At 40.7% G+C, this 18,415-nt stretch overlaps 1 protein-coding gene across 2 annotated transcripts in view; it reads left to right on the top strand.

Moving 5' to 3' along the window:
• LOC130920047 (zinc finger and SCAN domain-containing protein 2-like) overlaps window positions 1-18,415 on the top strand; it is an 85,005-nt gene that overhangs the window by 14,586 nt on the left and 52,004 nt on the right. For both annotated transcript variants that reach the window (XM_057842887.1, XM_057842879.1), the window contains exons 3-4: window positions 11,321-11,379; window positions 15,478-15,692. In XM_057842887.1, the coding sequence (XP_057698870.1) occupies window positions 11,321-11,379; window positions 15,478-15,692 (274 nt within the window). The remainder of the gene's footprint in view (window positions 1-11,320; window positions 11,380-15,477; window positions 15,693-18,415) is intronic.

Here is an 18,415-nt window from a genome sequence, read left to right on the forward strand (position 1 = left end):
CCCCATGGCTATTCTGACCGATAAGTAATGCCTAAATATTTCTATTATGCATACAATGCTGAATGTAGCTGTCTTGATTTAAGCAAGACATATGTATAGATAAGGGATGCTTAATACTTAGTTTGCTATTCCTAAACACTTCCAGTATGCATATAATGCTGAATTAAATTGTTTTGGGTTGATTAAGGCACATATGTAGATTAGGGCTGCATGATAACTATTTTGTCTGTACCTTCGAAACACTTCCAGTTCGTATATAATGCTGAATTAAGTGTTTTTTTGTTTGAGCAAGGCACATGTGTAGATTAGGATTGCATGATAATCACTTTGTCTGTACTTCCTAAACACTTCCAATATGTACACAATGCCGTATTAAGTCGATTTTATTTCAACAATGCACACGTACAGATCAGGGTTGCATGATAATCACTTAGTCTTTAAGAGTCACGCATGTCTCACACTACACATTTCTGTACTGGCGCTCATATCTGTTCTTTTTCTGGGTTATTTGTCTCACCTTTTCCACACCGCTGTTTTCAAACACACACTAAGTACACGCTTTAAAATTGTAATGTTTAGTGATGATGCTACCCATGTATTTAATCCTTCTAACAACGTCTTAATGTCGTGTGAATTATGCCAAGCGGTTTACAAAAAATTGCATTCATTTCTATTAGAATTTGATTTATTACATACTCGTATGGCTTCTAATGAATGTGAATGGTTGATGACACTCAGGACTAAATATTATAACACACATCCTGAGATCATTACTTTCCTTAAGATACTTAGAAATATCCGCATATGACATATATAAATTTTGTTTCATTTAATGTGAATAGCTTCCGATCGCAGGCAAAGAAAACTAAAATTATGGAATACATCACCAAATTAAAGGCAGACCTCTTCTTCATGCAAGAATCACATCTAGCCAAATCCGAAGAGAAATATCTTAAACACTCAAATTTTAACTTGATGTATTCAGCCAGCTATAACAGCAGACAAAGAGGAGTATCAATATTAATAAATAAAAGAATCTCATACACATTAAATAGTGCAATTGCAGACCCGGAAGGTAGATTCATAATAGTACAAGCGACCATAAGTAATAAACTGTTCACATTAGTGAACAGATATGCCCCAAATAACGAGGATACACAGTTCTTCCACAATATCTTTGGTAAACTGAGTGACATGTCAGTGAACTCAACAATTATTATAGGAGGGGACTTTAACACTACACTTGATCCAAGTATAGATAGCTCCAATTATAAACTCACTAAACAGTCACAAACTGCAAGAACCATTAGGAAATATATGGACGATTTTGGCTTAAGTGACGTCTGGAGAGCAAAACATTTAACAAAAAGGGAATATACCTTTCAATCCCTAGCCCATGGTTCGTGCTCAAGAATCGATTTTTCTTTTTTTTTTTTTTTTTTTTTTTTTTTTTTTTTTCCTAGCGAATAATTCCGCTATTAATAATATTTCGCCAAGAATACATCCAATAATCATCAGTGATCATGCACCAATTTCTTTAGCCCTTAAAACTGACTCCCGCACGATACCCCACGCAACCTGGCGCTGTAATGATTCCTTATTAGATGACCCAGCATTTGATACATTCGTTAAGAAAGAATGGAAAGACTTTATGGAACTTAACGATTCCCCAAACATCTCACCGTCATTGCTTTGGGAAACAGGAAAATGCGTAATTCGAGGCAAGATTATCTCATATTCATCATATTAAAAAAAACAAGAACAGAAGTTGGAAAACGAATTAGAAATGAAAATCAAACAACTGACGGAGGAATTCGCCAATAAACCCACAGACAATACCACAAAAGAACTTTTCAGCGCCAAAGAACGGCTCAATAGTATTCTGTCTAAAAAAACTCAGTTTCTGTTACAACAACTACGATATACCAATTTTGAGCATAATAACAAATCCGGGAAATATTAAGCAAACCAACTCGAACGTAACAAAGAAAAAACATTAATTACAACAATACAAGATTCAGCCGGCATAATAACACAATCACCAGAAAAAATTAACGAAACTTTCTATAGCTACTACAAAAACTTATACTCGGTGACAAACGATCATAATGAAGACATTGACCTATTCGTTAATAATCTTGACATCCCCCAAATAACTTTAGAAAGCCAACAATTGCTAGATACCCCACTTACCCTCGCTGAATTATGGAATGCCGTAAAGGACATGCCAATAGGTCGCGCACGGGGGCCCGACGGGTTGTCGACATCATATTTTAAACACTTTTGGAATATGCTGGCACCACTTTTCTATAGAATGGTTCAAGAAATCAGTGCCAAGGGTCAAATTAGAGACAATATGAACACTGCAGTAATCAAACTACTGCCAAAAGAAGGGAAAGACCTAACCCAACCAGCAAACTATAGACCAATATCCTTAATGAATACAGATATTAAAATTATTGCAAAGGCTTCAGCTACTAGATTAGAACAAACTCTTCCCACTATAATTCATAAAGACCAGACCGGCTTTATTAAAGGACGTAACTCTACAAACAATATAAGACGCTTGTTAAATCTTATTAATATTGCACAGAATTATAAACAGAAAGCAATTATCCTCTCTTTGGACGCAGAAAAAGCATTTGACAAAGTCAACTGGTTTTTTCTCTTCAAAGTTTTGGAAAAATTTGGCTTCGGTGAGCCATTTATCCGCTGGATAAAAATATTCTACAACGCCCCAAAAGCCACTGTAAACACAAACGGGGTCATTTCACAAAGTTTCTGTCTTCAAAGGGGAACTCGACAAGGCTGTCCACTCTCACCCCTATTATTCGCTCTATTTATTGAACCATTAGCAATTGCAATAAGACAAAACGCTAATATTAAAGGGATCTGCTCGCACACATCGGAACACAAAATTAACTTATACGCAGACGATATACTTTTATATCTAGAAAAACCAGAAGCCTCCCTACATGAGACTTTTGAACTAATAAAGACATTCTCACAAATATCAGATTATGCTATAAATTGGTCAAAATCAATTATAATGCCCTTATCAACAAACTCATGGAATCCTGCAAATCAAAATCACAATATTCCAATAGGGAATATAAAGTATCTTGGAATCATCATTTCACCAAAACTTACAGAATTAACTAAACTAAACCATACACCCCTCCTAGCAAAAATATGTGAAGATTTGACACACTGGAATAATCTACCCATCTCACTTTTGGGCCGGATAGCAACAGTCAAAATGAAAGTATTACCACAAATAAACTATTTGTTCTCAATGATCCCCTTTAAACCCACTCAAAAATGGTTTCAAGACCTAGACTCAGCCGTCACAAAATTCTACTTTAAAAACAAGAAAAACAGAATTAGCCTTGCCAAAATGCAAAGAAATAAACCAGAGGGGGGTCTAGAGGCCCCTAATTTCCAACACTATTATATAGCAAATCAAATACAATATCTTATTAGGTGGTTATATCTTAACACTGAACAACAGTCATGGCTAGAATTAGAGCAAACAGACTGCAACCGAATACAATTGGCAAACCTCCCCTTTATTAGTTCTAGTATTAAGCACCATAGCTGCTTCAAAAACCCAATGATAGCATGTACCTTGAAAGCCTGGTGGAGAGGTATGGAAATTACGCAATCACAACAAGCCCCGTGTAAATTCTCACCAATCTGGCACAACCCAGACTTTGGAGTTAATAAAATTCCTATTTATTTCAGCACATGGGATGATACGGGAATAAACCAGTTACAGCATTTGTTTAAAGATAATACATTCATGTCATATGAAAAAATATTACAAGATTTCCAGATCAAAGGGTTCAATTTCCTTCAATACAATAAAATCAGGGCAGCCATCAGAAGCAAATTTCCATCACTAACGGGTACGTTAGACCCACCACCTTTCGTAAATAAAATAATAAATATACATCCTCAACAAAAAAAAATACTTTCAAAAGTATATAAAGCCCTCTCATGTAACAACTCTACTTGCCTACCAATCGAAAAATGGAATAACGAACTTTCGGTAACATTAGATAATAACTATTGGTCCAACATCTGTAAAAATGCATTTATAATGACAAAGAATAAGAACCTTCAGCTTATACAGTTCAAAATACTGCACAGATGGCATATTACTCAATCTACAATGCACAAAATGGGGTTCTCCCAATCCGATAAATGTACAAGCTGCAACGAAGATACTTCAGATACATACTTTCATGCTCTTTGGTAATGTAAACCAATACAAGATTTCTGGGCACAGGTAACGAAGAAACTCTCTTTCCTATTGAACTGCAGGATTCCATTGTCTCCAACTCTTTGTCTGCTTGGCGATCTGAATACAGTGAATATCTCTATCCATCAAACCCGTCCACTACTAGCAAGTCTAACGATAGCCAAAAAAACAATATTGTTGAATTGGAAAAACAAACAAAACATTAGCATTAACCAATGGCTAAATCTAATCATTGAATATATAACATTAGAGAAAATATCTGCCAAACAGACAAATAAAATGGACAAATACGAACAACAGTGGGAAACGGTCGCAAGAATGATGAACATAGAATAAGGATTCTCTCTCACCTGCGAAGGAATGCCACAAAAATAATAAAAATGTATACATAAATGGATGTATGCGGGGTGTCCAGGGAAGTTGTATGCATCCTTCTGCAGCTGGAAACTGGACATGTTTAAATCCGAACTGTTTTATACACTCCCAACAGCATGTAATAAATAATTTTTCTTCCTCCACAGTTTAGTCGGTCAATGGGCTTATTTTACAAGGATACTCATAGACAATTTGGTTTCCAGCTACTGGGGATCATATGCAACTTTTTTTGGAACACCCTATATATTACTTATCAGACTTGGAACAATTAAGGAACTATGCGTAAATAATACACTTCACTGGTCCTTGGCATACATCCAATGGTGTTTGATAAACCTCTTCTTCTATCAGCTTTACAGGTGGAGTTTGTTGGCGTCCTGCCCTGGGCCGTCCCGCCGCCGGTCTTGGCCCTCGGGATTTTCGGCCGGGGCTTGTCTGGTTGCGTCTGGCTGTGCGGGGGGTCCCGTCGGGCACGCGGTGGTGTCGTGGGCGGATGGGGGGGCCGCGCGGGTGCCGGTCCGGGGCCGCGGCCCTTCCCCGGCCGGCCGGGGTGGGGTGGAGTTGGGGTGGGGGCCGGGGGGTGTATGCGGCAGCCATGGTTGCCTCCCAGGTCCGCCCGGCCGGAGCCGCGTCTCCCTGTACCGGGTGCCGGGGAGGTGCCCTCTGGTGCCATACCGCGCGCCCCTCTTGGCCCGGGGGTGGGTTGTGGGGGGTGCGCTTCCCTCCCCTTGGTCTGTTTCCGGCCCTGTCCGCCTCCCTGGGCCGCGGTGGCCGCGGCTGCCCCCCGGCCGGCGGGGTCGTTGGCGGGGCCTCTTGGGGCCCGCGGGGCCTAGGGTGAGGCTTGCTGTCCCTTGCCGGTGGGGTGGACGCCCCCTGGTCGCCGGCGCTTGGTGTGGCGCCTGCTCGGGGTGCGGGGTGGGTGCTCGGTGGGTGGGCGGGGGGTGGGCGGTTGCGGAGGCGCCGTGGGTGGTCTGGGGCGGGGATTGATCGGGGCCCTGACGCTTCTTCCGCCCTGGGGCCGGTGGTTCTGGTGGACGGGGCCACGCCCGCGGGAGCCTGCCTCTTAACTCACGCACTTCTCACTTCGGCACTGTAAATATTTTTCACCCTGGCACTTACATGCTCATACATTTCTCCGGGGAGAATTGGGACGGGGCTTTACAGTCCCAGCCCGACTCCCCCCTGTTTTTAATGCACCACACACCAAGGTTGTGGGGTGGTTGGGACCTGTTGGGGGGGGGGGGGGGGGGGGAGCCTCACGGCTGCCTCCTCACCACAGGCCCCGCCATCCCTGCACCACACACATCATACTCCACAGGAGAGCTCCGGCAAAGGGCGGTGGGACGGGCGGCTGGGCAGAAACTCCATGCTGCGGTCCCACTGCCCCAAGCCAAGCTCTCCTATTTTAATGCATACATTGCACTACCCTCCCCTCACACCCCCATCACGGTGCTGGGTGATGGCTGCCAGTCGGGAACCTGGCAGCCACAGTAATAGGGTGGTAGGTGGGTCCCACACTTTTTCTATATGGCGTGGCTCCCGGGGTGTGGCCTCCCCTCTGCCTCGGCTGCCGGCCGCGGGAGTGGGTTGGGGGGTCGGGTCTCCGATCTTGCATCGCCCCGTGGCAGTTCCTGGGCGTTCTCCTGCCTCCGCCTTCCCCTCTCTTCTCTGGCTGGGCATCCGCCCTGCGCTCCGTCGCGGGTCGCTGGCTGGGCGCCGGTGTATCAGCGGGGTGTCGCCTGCACCGGCGGGGGTCCCTGCCTTGCCTGGGGCTTGGTGGGCCGCTGGGGGTCCCGTGGCGTGGCGTGCCAGTTGGGGGGCTGTGGCTCGTGGCCCGGGTGGGCGGGCGGGGGTGGGTGTAGGCATGGGGTTGGTGATGTGTCCCCTCCTGCCATCCCTGAAGGCCGGTTGATGGGCGCGCGGGTGGCCCGGGGGACCACCCTGGGTCCCGGGGGGGGGGGGGGCGGTGGCTCCTTTGCTGGGCGGCGGGAGGAGGGATGGGCTGCGCATGGCCCCCCCCACCCCCCCGCCCGGCCTCCCTCCCCGGGCTGGCTGGGTGGGGGCCGTGGCCCTGGGTTGGCGCCCGCGTGGTTTCTCCGCCCGTCTGCGTGGCTGTTGCGCGCCCGGTGGGGCTTGCGTGCTGCTGGATGTGGTAGGGCATGCTCGGGTTGGGGGTTCCGGTGCCGGGATTAGCGATGCGGCGGCGTAGGGTTGGTCGCCAACGGGCTTACACTCATAAGAGATTCACACGATTACTGGGTTCTAGATCACAGAAGTGATTTGTGTACACTCTACCCCTTTCAATCACTTAGCTTATAGTGTTATAGACACCCCCACCCCCATTCTCCTCTTTCACTGGCCAGTAGGCCCCCACATGGTGTAAACCGGAAATACATCTCGCTGACGATAGCACCAGCATATTAGTAACTAGTTTAGATGTTCAATGTATTTCTTGTTGTTGTTTGTGTATGTGTTTCTTTTCTTTCTTCTCTTGTATTTCTTTTCTTCTGTCCCCCCATAACCCCTTCCTGTTCGCTGCTTTGTCATAATAAAAATGTATTTTGAATGATCACAATGGGAGTAGGTCAGACTCTCAATGTGAAACATTAAAACTGTTCAGAATCCGGGCACTTAGACTTCCATTCTCTGTGTCAAACAGCTGAACAGGACAGGTTTAAAAAATAAAAATAAAAAATAAAATAAAATAAAAATTGTCTGTTATTGAAAATTAAAGATCAAAACAACTCTTTTGACACAAAACCTGTACTTTATTCTTCATATACTTGAAGTGTGACACGTAAATAAGTCACAGACTCACAGTAAAGATATGTACACAATAAATATTGTAGTGCACCAACCAAAGCGCCTTGCATGGCAGCAGCCCCATTGGTGTGTGAATGTGTGCGTGAATGGGTAAATGTGTGCTAATGTAAAGCGCTTTGGTCATGGTAACCATGCAGATAAATGCGCTATATAAGTACAGTCCATTTACCATTTTGACCTTGCCATTTGGCAAACTTTATGATGTCTTCACAAGACTTGCTCTTTGATGATACTCCTGTCGGCTTGGTCCATTTTTGCGTGTAGAAAAATAATGTTTTTCTGCGGTGATTTCGCGCTGAACTGGAAACAACTGTCTGAGCGAACCAATCACAGTCTATTTCCGCCTCGTCATATGCGTTAACGTGACGCTAGGGTTTGAAAAATCAATAGGTCCGCGTCAGGCTACGGCGCAGGGTCGTAAATCGGGTCTTCCTTGAGGGCGCAGGTCTGACGCGGAAGTATAACTCGGCCTTTAGTCGTTCTCATACAACAGTACGGCTGTATAGTGAATAGGGATGGGAATTGATAAGATTTTTACGATTCTGATTCCATTATCGATATTGCTTAACGATTCGATTCTTTATCAATTCTCTTATCGATTCTAATTTGGACTAATGGACTGTATGAGGTTCTGGGTTCAATATGTTTTATAGTTCATTCGCATCGGTGTGTCGGTTAGAACACAAGGAGCGGAGAGTGGAGTTGGTCTTTGGCACTTTTAATACAACTTAGCAATATGCACAACTATATACAGGCAATGGCACTTGATATGAGAATCTCTCAATGAGCAGGTGGGAGCATGCGTGGAAAGATGTTGATGTATTTGTATGTGAGTGAAAGACTGTGGATATACTAGTATGTGTAGTTCTGAAATGAAAGAAAATTAGTGCTGATGCAATAAACAATGCAAATCGACTAAAGCAGTTAATAACATACATACATGACTTGCAGTGTAATGAACACAAAGGGAGCGAGTGTGCGCACAAGCCGGAAGCACGCTGCGTGCACGTTCGGTCAACAACACGAAACGGTCGCGCTGATAACGGCGCTAATTTATCATAAGAACTTTATGGCATGAGGAGGAAATACTCACATTTGTTCATGGACGCACAAAAATAAATACTTCCTCTAAAAGGTGGCCATTTTCTGCTCGAAATGCGCACCTTACGCCAATTCTCGGTCCCAGAATACACAGCGCGCATGACGTAGGACAATAACAGGAAATGGACTGGTTGCTATGGGAACGAACCAGCAACCCATGAAATCTTTCTAACAGGAGTATTAAAATTGCTAATAAAATTGTTTAGGATTATTTTAGATGCATATATGATATATTTTTCTTATAGAGTATTCGAAGAGGAATACGATGGAACCATTAAAACATTTTGGGAAAAATCACCATTTCTTTACGTAGTCTCATGAATAATGACTTGGCCTGTGAATACCACTGCTTTATGACTCGGAGGCTACACCTCCTGGTACTTTTAGGTAATAACCCAGTGAGCATTCCTGTTGTGACATCTGCTTGCTTATTGGTGTGTGTATCGTGTGTCTATTCCGTGACGTTGATTGTACTGTTAGTAATCTATAAGAGAATTGTTAAATAATCTGCCAAACGATTCCATGGAGTAGAAGATAAGAACTGGGTGTCCATTCCTATACCTAATAGTGAAGAGAACTCCTTCCTCCGTACACGTCACAGTGCCCTGTTTCTTAACTCGAGACTGTTGCCGGAAGTCACTCATTTTCATGGCGCGGGATTCATAAAACTAAATAAATATAGTAGGGCTGTCCCAAACGACTAATTTTCTCCCGATTAGTCAGCCGACTATTTTTACGATTAGTCGACTAATCTAATAATTAATTTTTTTAAATTTTTAAAAATAATTTAGCAATGAAATTTTTGTTGACGCTTATCAATTCACAAAAAACATATTGGAACACTCAAATCATTTATTAAAGTCCAAATAAACACGTAAATAACAATAATAAATCACAAATAAACAATGAGTTCAAATGCTGATAGAATTAACTAGTGTAGCATCCCGATTGAAAAGATGGTCTCTTAAACTGATGGTTTACAACTTTTATTCCATCCTTGATGTAAACACACTGCAAAGGCTACGGTGCACACAAATAAAGCAACACAATTAGAAATTAACAAAAACTTTTCACCTTTTTACTTTTAAACCTTATTTATATATCAATGAATTGCCTATATGAACTGCTTTTACCTTATCATTGACAATCTCTCCCTTGAGTGCAATCACTGTATATATTTATGACCTTTTAACCTTATATAATTTTCTATACCATAAAATAAACCATAACATACATGAAATAAACCTTTCAATTAGCATTAAGAACAATACTAATAGCACTTATAGGCCCATTGTCAATGAAACATTATTATTTAGTAAGGCGACAGCACCCTCTGGTGTACAAAAAATAAAATAAATAAATAAATAATTACAAACTGCGTGAAGGCGCTTGAGGTGTTTATTCACGGCCGACGTGCAGCCAAGCTTGGCACTGAAGAGACAGGACAGAAGAGCATACTCTCCTTTGTTTCTTTGAAATAAGTCGATGTTTTGGACACTCTGGTGCGCTTTTTTTGGCTTTGCGCCGCTTTCCCAGCTTGCAAACAGAGCATCTGACATTCTAACTTTCCACGCATATATTTTTTTAACCCTTCATTAACCGTCGACGGCATGTTGTGCTCGTCGACGGATTTACGTCATCGATTACGTCGACTATGTCGACTAGTCGGGACAGCTCTAAAATATAGCGATCGCCTCTACACACATCCATGCGGTCCATTTCAGTCAGAAGCATAAAATACCGCACGTATTATGAAATCAACATGCTTTTTCGTGTCACAGGCACTTTAATACACAAATAAACAAAAAGACAAAAAAACAAATGAATACAAACTGGTTCGACACAACAAGGATACAAACTCAAACTTTGTTAAAAGACAATAAAGGTTTAAAATATTTTACTCTGTGTAATGAATATTTGATATATGAGATTCATGTTTAGAAATGTGTGTCAAACAGTTTTGAACTTGACGGTTTTCATGGTTTATTTTTCACTTCATATTCTGTAATTGCCCAAGCCAACGTGTAAGCTGTACTCTAGCGTTCTGTAACTCGCCATCAGTGGTAGTCATCAGTTTAGTGTGCGCAGTGGTTCTCCAGATGCAAAAGATCAACAGTTGCCTGAATTAAGGCATTTAGTAATTTGTTTCACTTTAACTTAAGCCTATTGAATATTCAGAATGATTTTACTTCAACCAGCAGCAACATTCTTATTAAAAAGGTTATGTCTGAGGGATAAGTACTACAGTATATGATAAACAATTTATTAATTAAGACAATGCCTTGTGGAGAGATAACCACCCAATCACACCCTCCTCCACCTCCCCACTGAAAGAGACAGAGAAACTCAAGATCCTGTATAAAATGGTTCAGCAAACAATGGACGATCACAGTTCAATCCTCCTGCTCATATTTATGGCATGTTGTGGGAGACCAACTGAGTCAGATATGAACTGCAGCATCACGTCTGTGAACATGCAGCAAGAGGAGGTATATATTGTGATTTTGAACTGGATTGCTTATCTCAATGATTTGAAATCTTTAATATGCATTTTTATCAATAACCACTCAAGGCTGAACTGAAGATGTAACATTTCCTGGACATTCATTGGAACTCTTTTTCCATCATTATTTTTCTTGAGTAAATACAAAACATCACATTATGGACCAATAACCACACATCATTCACTCAATCAGAACACCTTGCGTATATCTTTTTACGATAAGTTTGACTTTTTTGTTCTTTCTTGTTTTTAAGGCACCTATGCAAATAGCCACAAACAATGATGTTGCACTCCACAATGCTGTCTGGATCAGGTGAGTTGGCTTCATACCAACTGTGGTTTCATTTCATTTTGAAAAGTTTAAAGGAACATTTACATATTTACATTACACTTTACATAAAAGGTAAATTTAAATTGTAATGGTGCAACACACTGAACCAGCACATGAGCAAAAAATTAAGGGTTCTTCAGGGTAGAGGATGAGAAGCTATCTTACTTCCTTTCAACGCATACAGTATATGCGTTTTGCTGTATTATGTTATGTTTACTAAGGGTGTGCCAAAAAATCGATTATTAGATGCATCGCGATTCGACATGTAATGATTCAATTACGATTCATAGATGTTGAAAAACGATGATTTTCCCTAAAAACTTTATGACAGCAGCTAGTAGCTGAACGACGACGCACGTTATGATAGATGCAGCTGGTTACTGAGCGAGAGATTTACCCCTTTTCAAAAGACTTGAAAATAAATTTGTGTATGAGACAGGCAGGGATCCGGCGGTCGTGCTTCCGTGCGCAAGTTATTTTTTAGAGTGAGAAGGGGAAGAGAGATAGTTCGTTGCTCCTTGCCTTTCAGTTGTCCAGCAGTAGGTTCAAGTCGTGTTAATTTGAAAATGTCCCGAGTGTGTTGCTAAATTCTGTGTGCGTCTATAGGAGGTGAATACACGAACCCTCTTGTACTGTTTAGCCTTTATTGTTGTTGTTTTTGAGATGTTACTAGTTAGCGCCGAGCGCTATGCTAATTAGTGACTTCGCTAACGTTTATTTCCATGTCAAGTTGTGCGTTGTTTGGTGATGTACAAAAGTTATTCCAGATGCAGAACGTTTAAAACCAGGATTAAGTACAGTGGTAACGCTACAAACATGCGAAATAGTACAGAAATCTGTGAAAACAAAGTATATTGGTAATAGTCTTATTTCTAAAGACACTTTGTTGGTTTCCAGAAAATGTGAAATAAGTACTGCCTTTGAAACAGCTGTTTTTGCACCTTTTTGTGAAAAAGAGCATTTCAAGGTCAGCTTTGTGTTGTATTGGCATGTTGTTAAATAAGTATTGCCTTTAAATGTTTAACGTTTTTGCACTTTTTATGTAAGGAAAAAAAAAAAAAGCGGTTTAAGGGCAGCTTTTTGTTGTATGGGCATGTTTATGTCATCCCTGTTTAATCATTAGGATATTTTAAATAAATAATGGACAAAAATTTGTTTGGCTTCTTTATTAATTAGTTATGTATGATGCATCGATAATCGTGATAATCGTGATCACTAGAGGTGTGCGAAATTTTCGATCCTTAGATTATTCGCGATTCGGCCGTGGAAGATTCGAGAACAATTCACAAACATCCAAATTCCGATTATTCAAATATGTCAAGTAAAGCAGAAATAAAATAGCGCAGTCTTAGGGACGCAATGAGGAACGGACCGTGTTGTCATTACCCGGGAAATGACAATGCTCAACTCACGGTTCTGGCTCAACTCAAGCCGCTAGATAAAAAAAAAAAAAAAAAAAAAACAGTAATACCTGACTGCTGCCGATAGCCGCTACAAACTACGTCCACATAATACTACGGTATATAATAGATATCATACTGTTTGTATATAGAACTAGATGCGAAATGACAGACGTGCCTTGTCTGTTAGTAAACACCTTGACTTGTTAGTAAACAACCGCCATCTTAAAGCAGGAGACTTGCCTGGAAGGCTGTTATAGCGAACCTTCCAAGCAAACCTAATTAACTTTTTATCTAAAATACTCCTAAATCGGCAAAATATTGACTTCAGTATATCTTTAAAACAGTTTTAAAACTTTCACATGTCAAAAGTAGACAAAAAAGAAATTATGGAATAACGGAAGCAGTTTTAACAACTTTAATGGTTGATTCACAACATTAAATTAATTGAATGTAGTTTAAAGCTGCTGATACAGAATCAGGGTACCGCGGGTTATTAAAAGTATTAAAAAAGCATTGAATTTAGTTTTCCATTATTAAAGGTATTAAAAGAATTAAATTAGCTGTCTTAAGTCTGGAATTTTTTCACCGTGGTTTTAATTTTCAAGAACATCTCAGCGCAACCTAAATTATATCCGTGACGAAGTTTTTTTTTTTTTTTTTTAATCCATAACGAAGATGACGCATAGAATTTTTACGATGCACTGCACTGCAAATCATAATGCACCTCGTGCGTGCGCGCTGTTAGCATCATTAGCATCAACTTCACAACAGCAGGCAATCGCACAGTACTGTGTGTTAACGTAAGAAACTGCTCAGATGCCTTAGTTGTTATGTTCGACAAAAGCCTCAACAAGACAACCAAGTCCAAACAGTTGGACCAGCACGTGAGGTATTGGATCGGCGACCAAGTCTCATCCAGATACTTTGGGTCGCAGTTTATGGGTCATGTGAAGGCAGTGGACCTGCTTAGCATTTCAAAGTAAGTTGCCAATTTCTCCAATTAAAATGTGTTAGATGCAATAATGTATTTCTGCACGGTTTGCCTTTCAAATGAATGTGAATTTCGTAGTTTTAACTCAAGAGTTAGCCATGTTCAATGGGGTATTGGCAGGTGCACTAGCCTTAGCATGGATAAACCGGAGTCGTAGATCCACCATCACCCTCAGATACACAACACGGTTGACACTATTATTGGAACGAGTGCGGGGTAACGTTGATCTGAATAACATGGCATGGTGATAGGCAAATTATAATGTAGGTGATAGTAAAACACCTCCTGGTATATTTAAATGTTTTTCTTGATTGAATAAGAGTATGGATTTTCTCTATCTGATTAAAACAAATGTCTTCAATAGCTAACAAAGGATTAACATGTGTTTTGTATGCTTCTTGTAATATGATTAAAAAAAAACAATTACCAAGGGAAACGGTCATGTGTAGCTTTCTTATTTTGTGGTAATTAATGGTAAACTACTGCCATTTAGTGGCTGTTTTCAAAACTTTCACTGCCAATTGCAAGATTTTCCCAAGCACTTTACAGTTAAGGTGACCAACCTGACAATCACCAACCTACCACCTTGACTAGGTCCTCTTAAAAGGGAAACCTGTTGTATTGCAAATGTAATTTCTGAAGTTGCTTTACAAAAATAGTGTAAAATCCATTTTATCCTGGTGAAAAAAAAATCTGAAAGACGTTGTAATTAAATGTGTTTTAATTGTAAATGTGCATTCTTTTCTCAAACACACTTAGTAATTGAGGTGAAATTTGATATTCCGTGCTTTTTTAAAAAAATATGATTCAATATTATCTAAATAATGGGTGCGAGAAAAGTATTAATTTTCAGTTGAAATGGCATTAAAAAAGGTATTAAAAGTCTTGAATTTAGATTTATCAATCCTGGGGGGACCCTGAGAATAGGGACATTACAATTTTGAACTGTTACTTGATACTAAAATAGTCCGTTATTTAACCTGAGAGGCTTTTTGTACAATTTTTGTCACTAATGTACAAAGCATTAAAAGCAGCTAATAGCCTGGGGGGAGATGTGGCGGGGTGTAATCATTAATCGATTTATAATCGAATCGAAGCCTCTGAATCGTAATCGTAATCGAATCGTTAGGTGCCCAAAGATTCCCACCTCTAGTGATCACCGTCAATACCCTGATCATCGTTCAATAATTGAATCGTAGCGCCCTGAATCGTAATTGAATCGAATCGTGGGGTGCCTAAGATGGCACACCCCTATGCCATACTGTGGATGTCATATAACCCCTATTACCACTGTTTATATCACTGCAGCTGTTTTTATCTGTTAGACACAGAGTATCCACACATATCCCTACCTCAGGCAGTGTACTGAATGATTAAACAAACAAACAAACAAAAAAAACTAGCTTGTTTTTCAGTCTGGCAAGGAAATTTAGACAGAACTAAGTGGAGTCATGCTGTGTTAAGCCGCAGGGCACAAATACATAGTTTATGGTTCTAATTAGTGTGTGCCACTAAGCAAGTATATATTATACCACATAGAGCTGTTTGAATGATTTTATAACTGTGCATCCGTTGCTGCATTTGAGCACAGGGCTTTCTTGGAAGCAGTTTTCTCTTTGTACTCCAGATGCCCATTGAGCACCCAATTTGCAGAACTTAAAAAGCTGTTGCTTTTGTCTTCCACAGTTTTGCCTGCCAGGTGCAAAGCAAAGATCGGCACAATGTAGCAGTGCAATGCTCATGCGGAGAGATGTGTGTGGGCAAATGTGTGGGGGTGTGTTTGCGTGTGTGTCATGAGATCCAGCCGGGAACTGAACTGCTGTTGAGTGGTGAGATTGAGGGAAGACGTGATGCAAAAGAAAGACTTGATGCACAGGACTTCTCTGGAAAACAACAAGGAGGTAACTGACAATGCGCAGTGTGGTGATTGTAGTTTAAGGGAGATTTTTTACCGGAATTTATCCAGGCATTCAACATTACAGTAAAGTCTCGCTAATTGCGGATAATAAGAACAAAACTCTGACATGAGTTGTGACAATTAATAAGCAATTAGTTTTGTAATTGCCGCAAGTTGGCTTGTCTAAAATGAACCTCCTGAATTTACTTGTCACAAAATGGCAATAAAAGCACTAGTTTTGTCCAACTGAAGTTTCTCAACTCCTTTCACTCATTCAGCATCATTTTGCCAGGAGATGCAAAAAAAAAATGCAATAAGGTGAGTTTTTCAACAAATAACAGGAAAAATTGTAATTTATAAAGGATAGTCAAAATTTGCTGAATTTCAAATGCTGAACAGCTAATGTTTTTGTTTTTCTTGCTTTTATTGTTTTTCTGTTAAACGAAAAGCAATCAGATCAGCTATTGAAAACTACTGTATGTGAATGGTTTCTTACCACAGACTTGGGTTGTAAGCATAGTCGACAAATGTGACATGGCAGAGCAAAATGGGTTGGAATTCACATGGATGGGATTAATGGAATGAAGTCACTCGAACTTAACTCGAACTGACATTTTCTCCTTAAATATTACATAAACTCTTTTATCAATTTAAAGTTCCATCATCACAAAATAAAAGTGTTCAAAATAGTTTTGTTTTCTGCAGCCCTTTTAAATTCCGTCTTTGTCTTTTGGACGATAATACTTATTAGTTTTAGTAATATTTTAGTCATCACAAACTGTGTTTGTCTTCATCTCGTTTTTGTTGACGAAAATCCAAGACTAATTTCGTCTAGTTTTAGTCAACGTTGTTGTTTTCAATGTTTTCATAGGTAAAAATAAGATGTTTTACTCGAAAGATAAATAAAGGTTTCCAACTATTTCGAATGAACATTGACAGACGAGGACATATTGTAGCGTCTACAACAGGGGTGAGGAACCTTTTAGACAAAGAGAGCCAAAACCTAACATATTTTTAAAATGTGATTCCACAAGAGCTATACAGTGTGTGTCTATGTGTATGTATGTATAAACCACACACTGTATATTCAATGTTTTTTGCCAGCTTGTCCGGGTCCGTTTTGTGAGCACCGTTTTTTTTCGTGAACGCATTTGAATGCCTTACACGGCAGGCAGAGGGTGGTCACGCTCTGCTTTTACGAGCAGTCACTGAGTTGCGATCGAAATAAATCTTGAGAAAACGACACTCTAACATCGTTACTTGGGCTGTTACAATCGTTGCGCAGTTGTGAACTCACCACAAGGAAAATAACAAATAGAAACATTGTGTGGCGTATATTTCCTGGGAGCGGAGACTACAATCGGGGACGATGAAGGGGACGTGTGCGTAACAGGCCTCTCTGGGTGGTCGTTTCGTGAGTCTCCCTCAATTTGACAATCCAAAAAGTCACGAGAGCACGCCTGTGTGACTTTGGGTACCACGCGGTTCCCTTTCGTGGTTTAATTTTCCCTTATGTATTTTTTTATACTCTGGTTCGCTCGGCATCAAGTCGGGAGGGGCCGACCCTGCCACCGGCCGAGTGGCGACTTAACGCACGAGGCTATCTCGCCCATCTCCGCGCGGCCCGACTTATTAAGCATATTATTGCGATGCACATTTGAAGTGTCCTAGGTTAATGTGCGAATGCACCATCACCTCATCATAGCTGGTTCATGTCTAGCAAGCCGGCGGGCTCCACATTTAAGATTACGGGTTGGCAGAGAGCCGTATGTGCTCATAAATAAAAGCCATATATGGCTAATGAGACATAGATAGGTTCCCGAGCCCTGGTCTACAAGGAAAACGCCAACATGGTGACATACACAGCAGGAAAACAGTAGATTATTTTCAATGAATTATACTCACCTGGACATCACAAACTGTATGTAAAAAAAAAAAAAGTTGTCTGAGAGTTTAAGAGGACGCTCGCCATTAGCATTAGGCAAATGCTAATGCAAACATGAATGCTATGCTAATGCTACAAGTTACATTTGGTCACTCAGCACAGACCTTTAAAGGCTAAAACAAAATTTGCATATTCTCTCCGGGCAAGATAAGAAAACAAATCTTACCGTGTGTGTAAGCCTTGAGAAGAGATGACACTGGCGAGTTGGGGGTCAGGGTGGGGGGTGCAGCCCGTCACATGAGTGAAACAACCAGACACGGCTACTATGCAGGCTAACTACACGTAAAATGTCTCACATTGTGAACATGTGACGGAAACTATTCCGCATTTTTGTCTCGTTCCCGTCTCGTCATACGAAAACTGGCATTCGTCTCGTTATGTTTAGTCTCCCAAAACACTGTTTTAACTCGTTATTGGCTCGTCGTCATCATGAAAAGAGTGTTCATTGTCGAAATATTTTCGTTATCGTCACCGTTGACGAAAATAGCACTGTTTCAAAAATAGGATTTTGCAACTCTAGCAAACTGTCAAAGATGATCTCAAAATATAGCAAAAAAATGGCTCCTTTTCTTACATTTTCATTTCATTTTCATTCCAAACGGGGAATTCACAATTTACGGGTGTCTATGAAGAATATTTTCTTTTGCTCATTTCATACCATTTAATAATTCTACATTATTATTATTATTATTATTATAACTTAGACAGAGAATGCCTAATTTTCCCATTAATTCGAGCACAGCATGTTGCTATCCAAAAATATATCGACCTATTGAGTGGTC

This window comes from Corythoichthys intestinalis, chromosome 1, assembly GCF_030265065.1.
Source record: "Corythoichthys intestinalis isolate RoL2023-P3 chromosome 1, ASM3026506v1, whole genome shotgun sequence".
NCBI classification, from domain to species: domain Eukaryota; kingdom Metazoa; phylum Chordata; class Actinopteri; order Syngnathiformes; family Syngnathidae; genus Corythoichthys; species Corythoichthys intestinalis.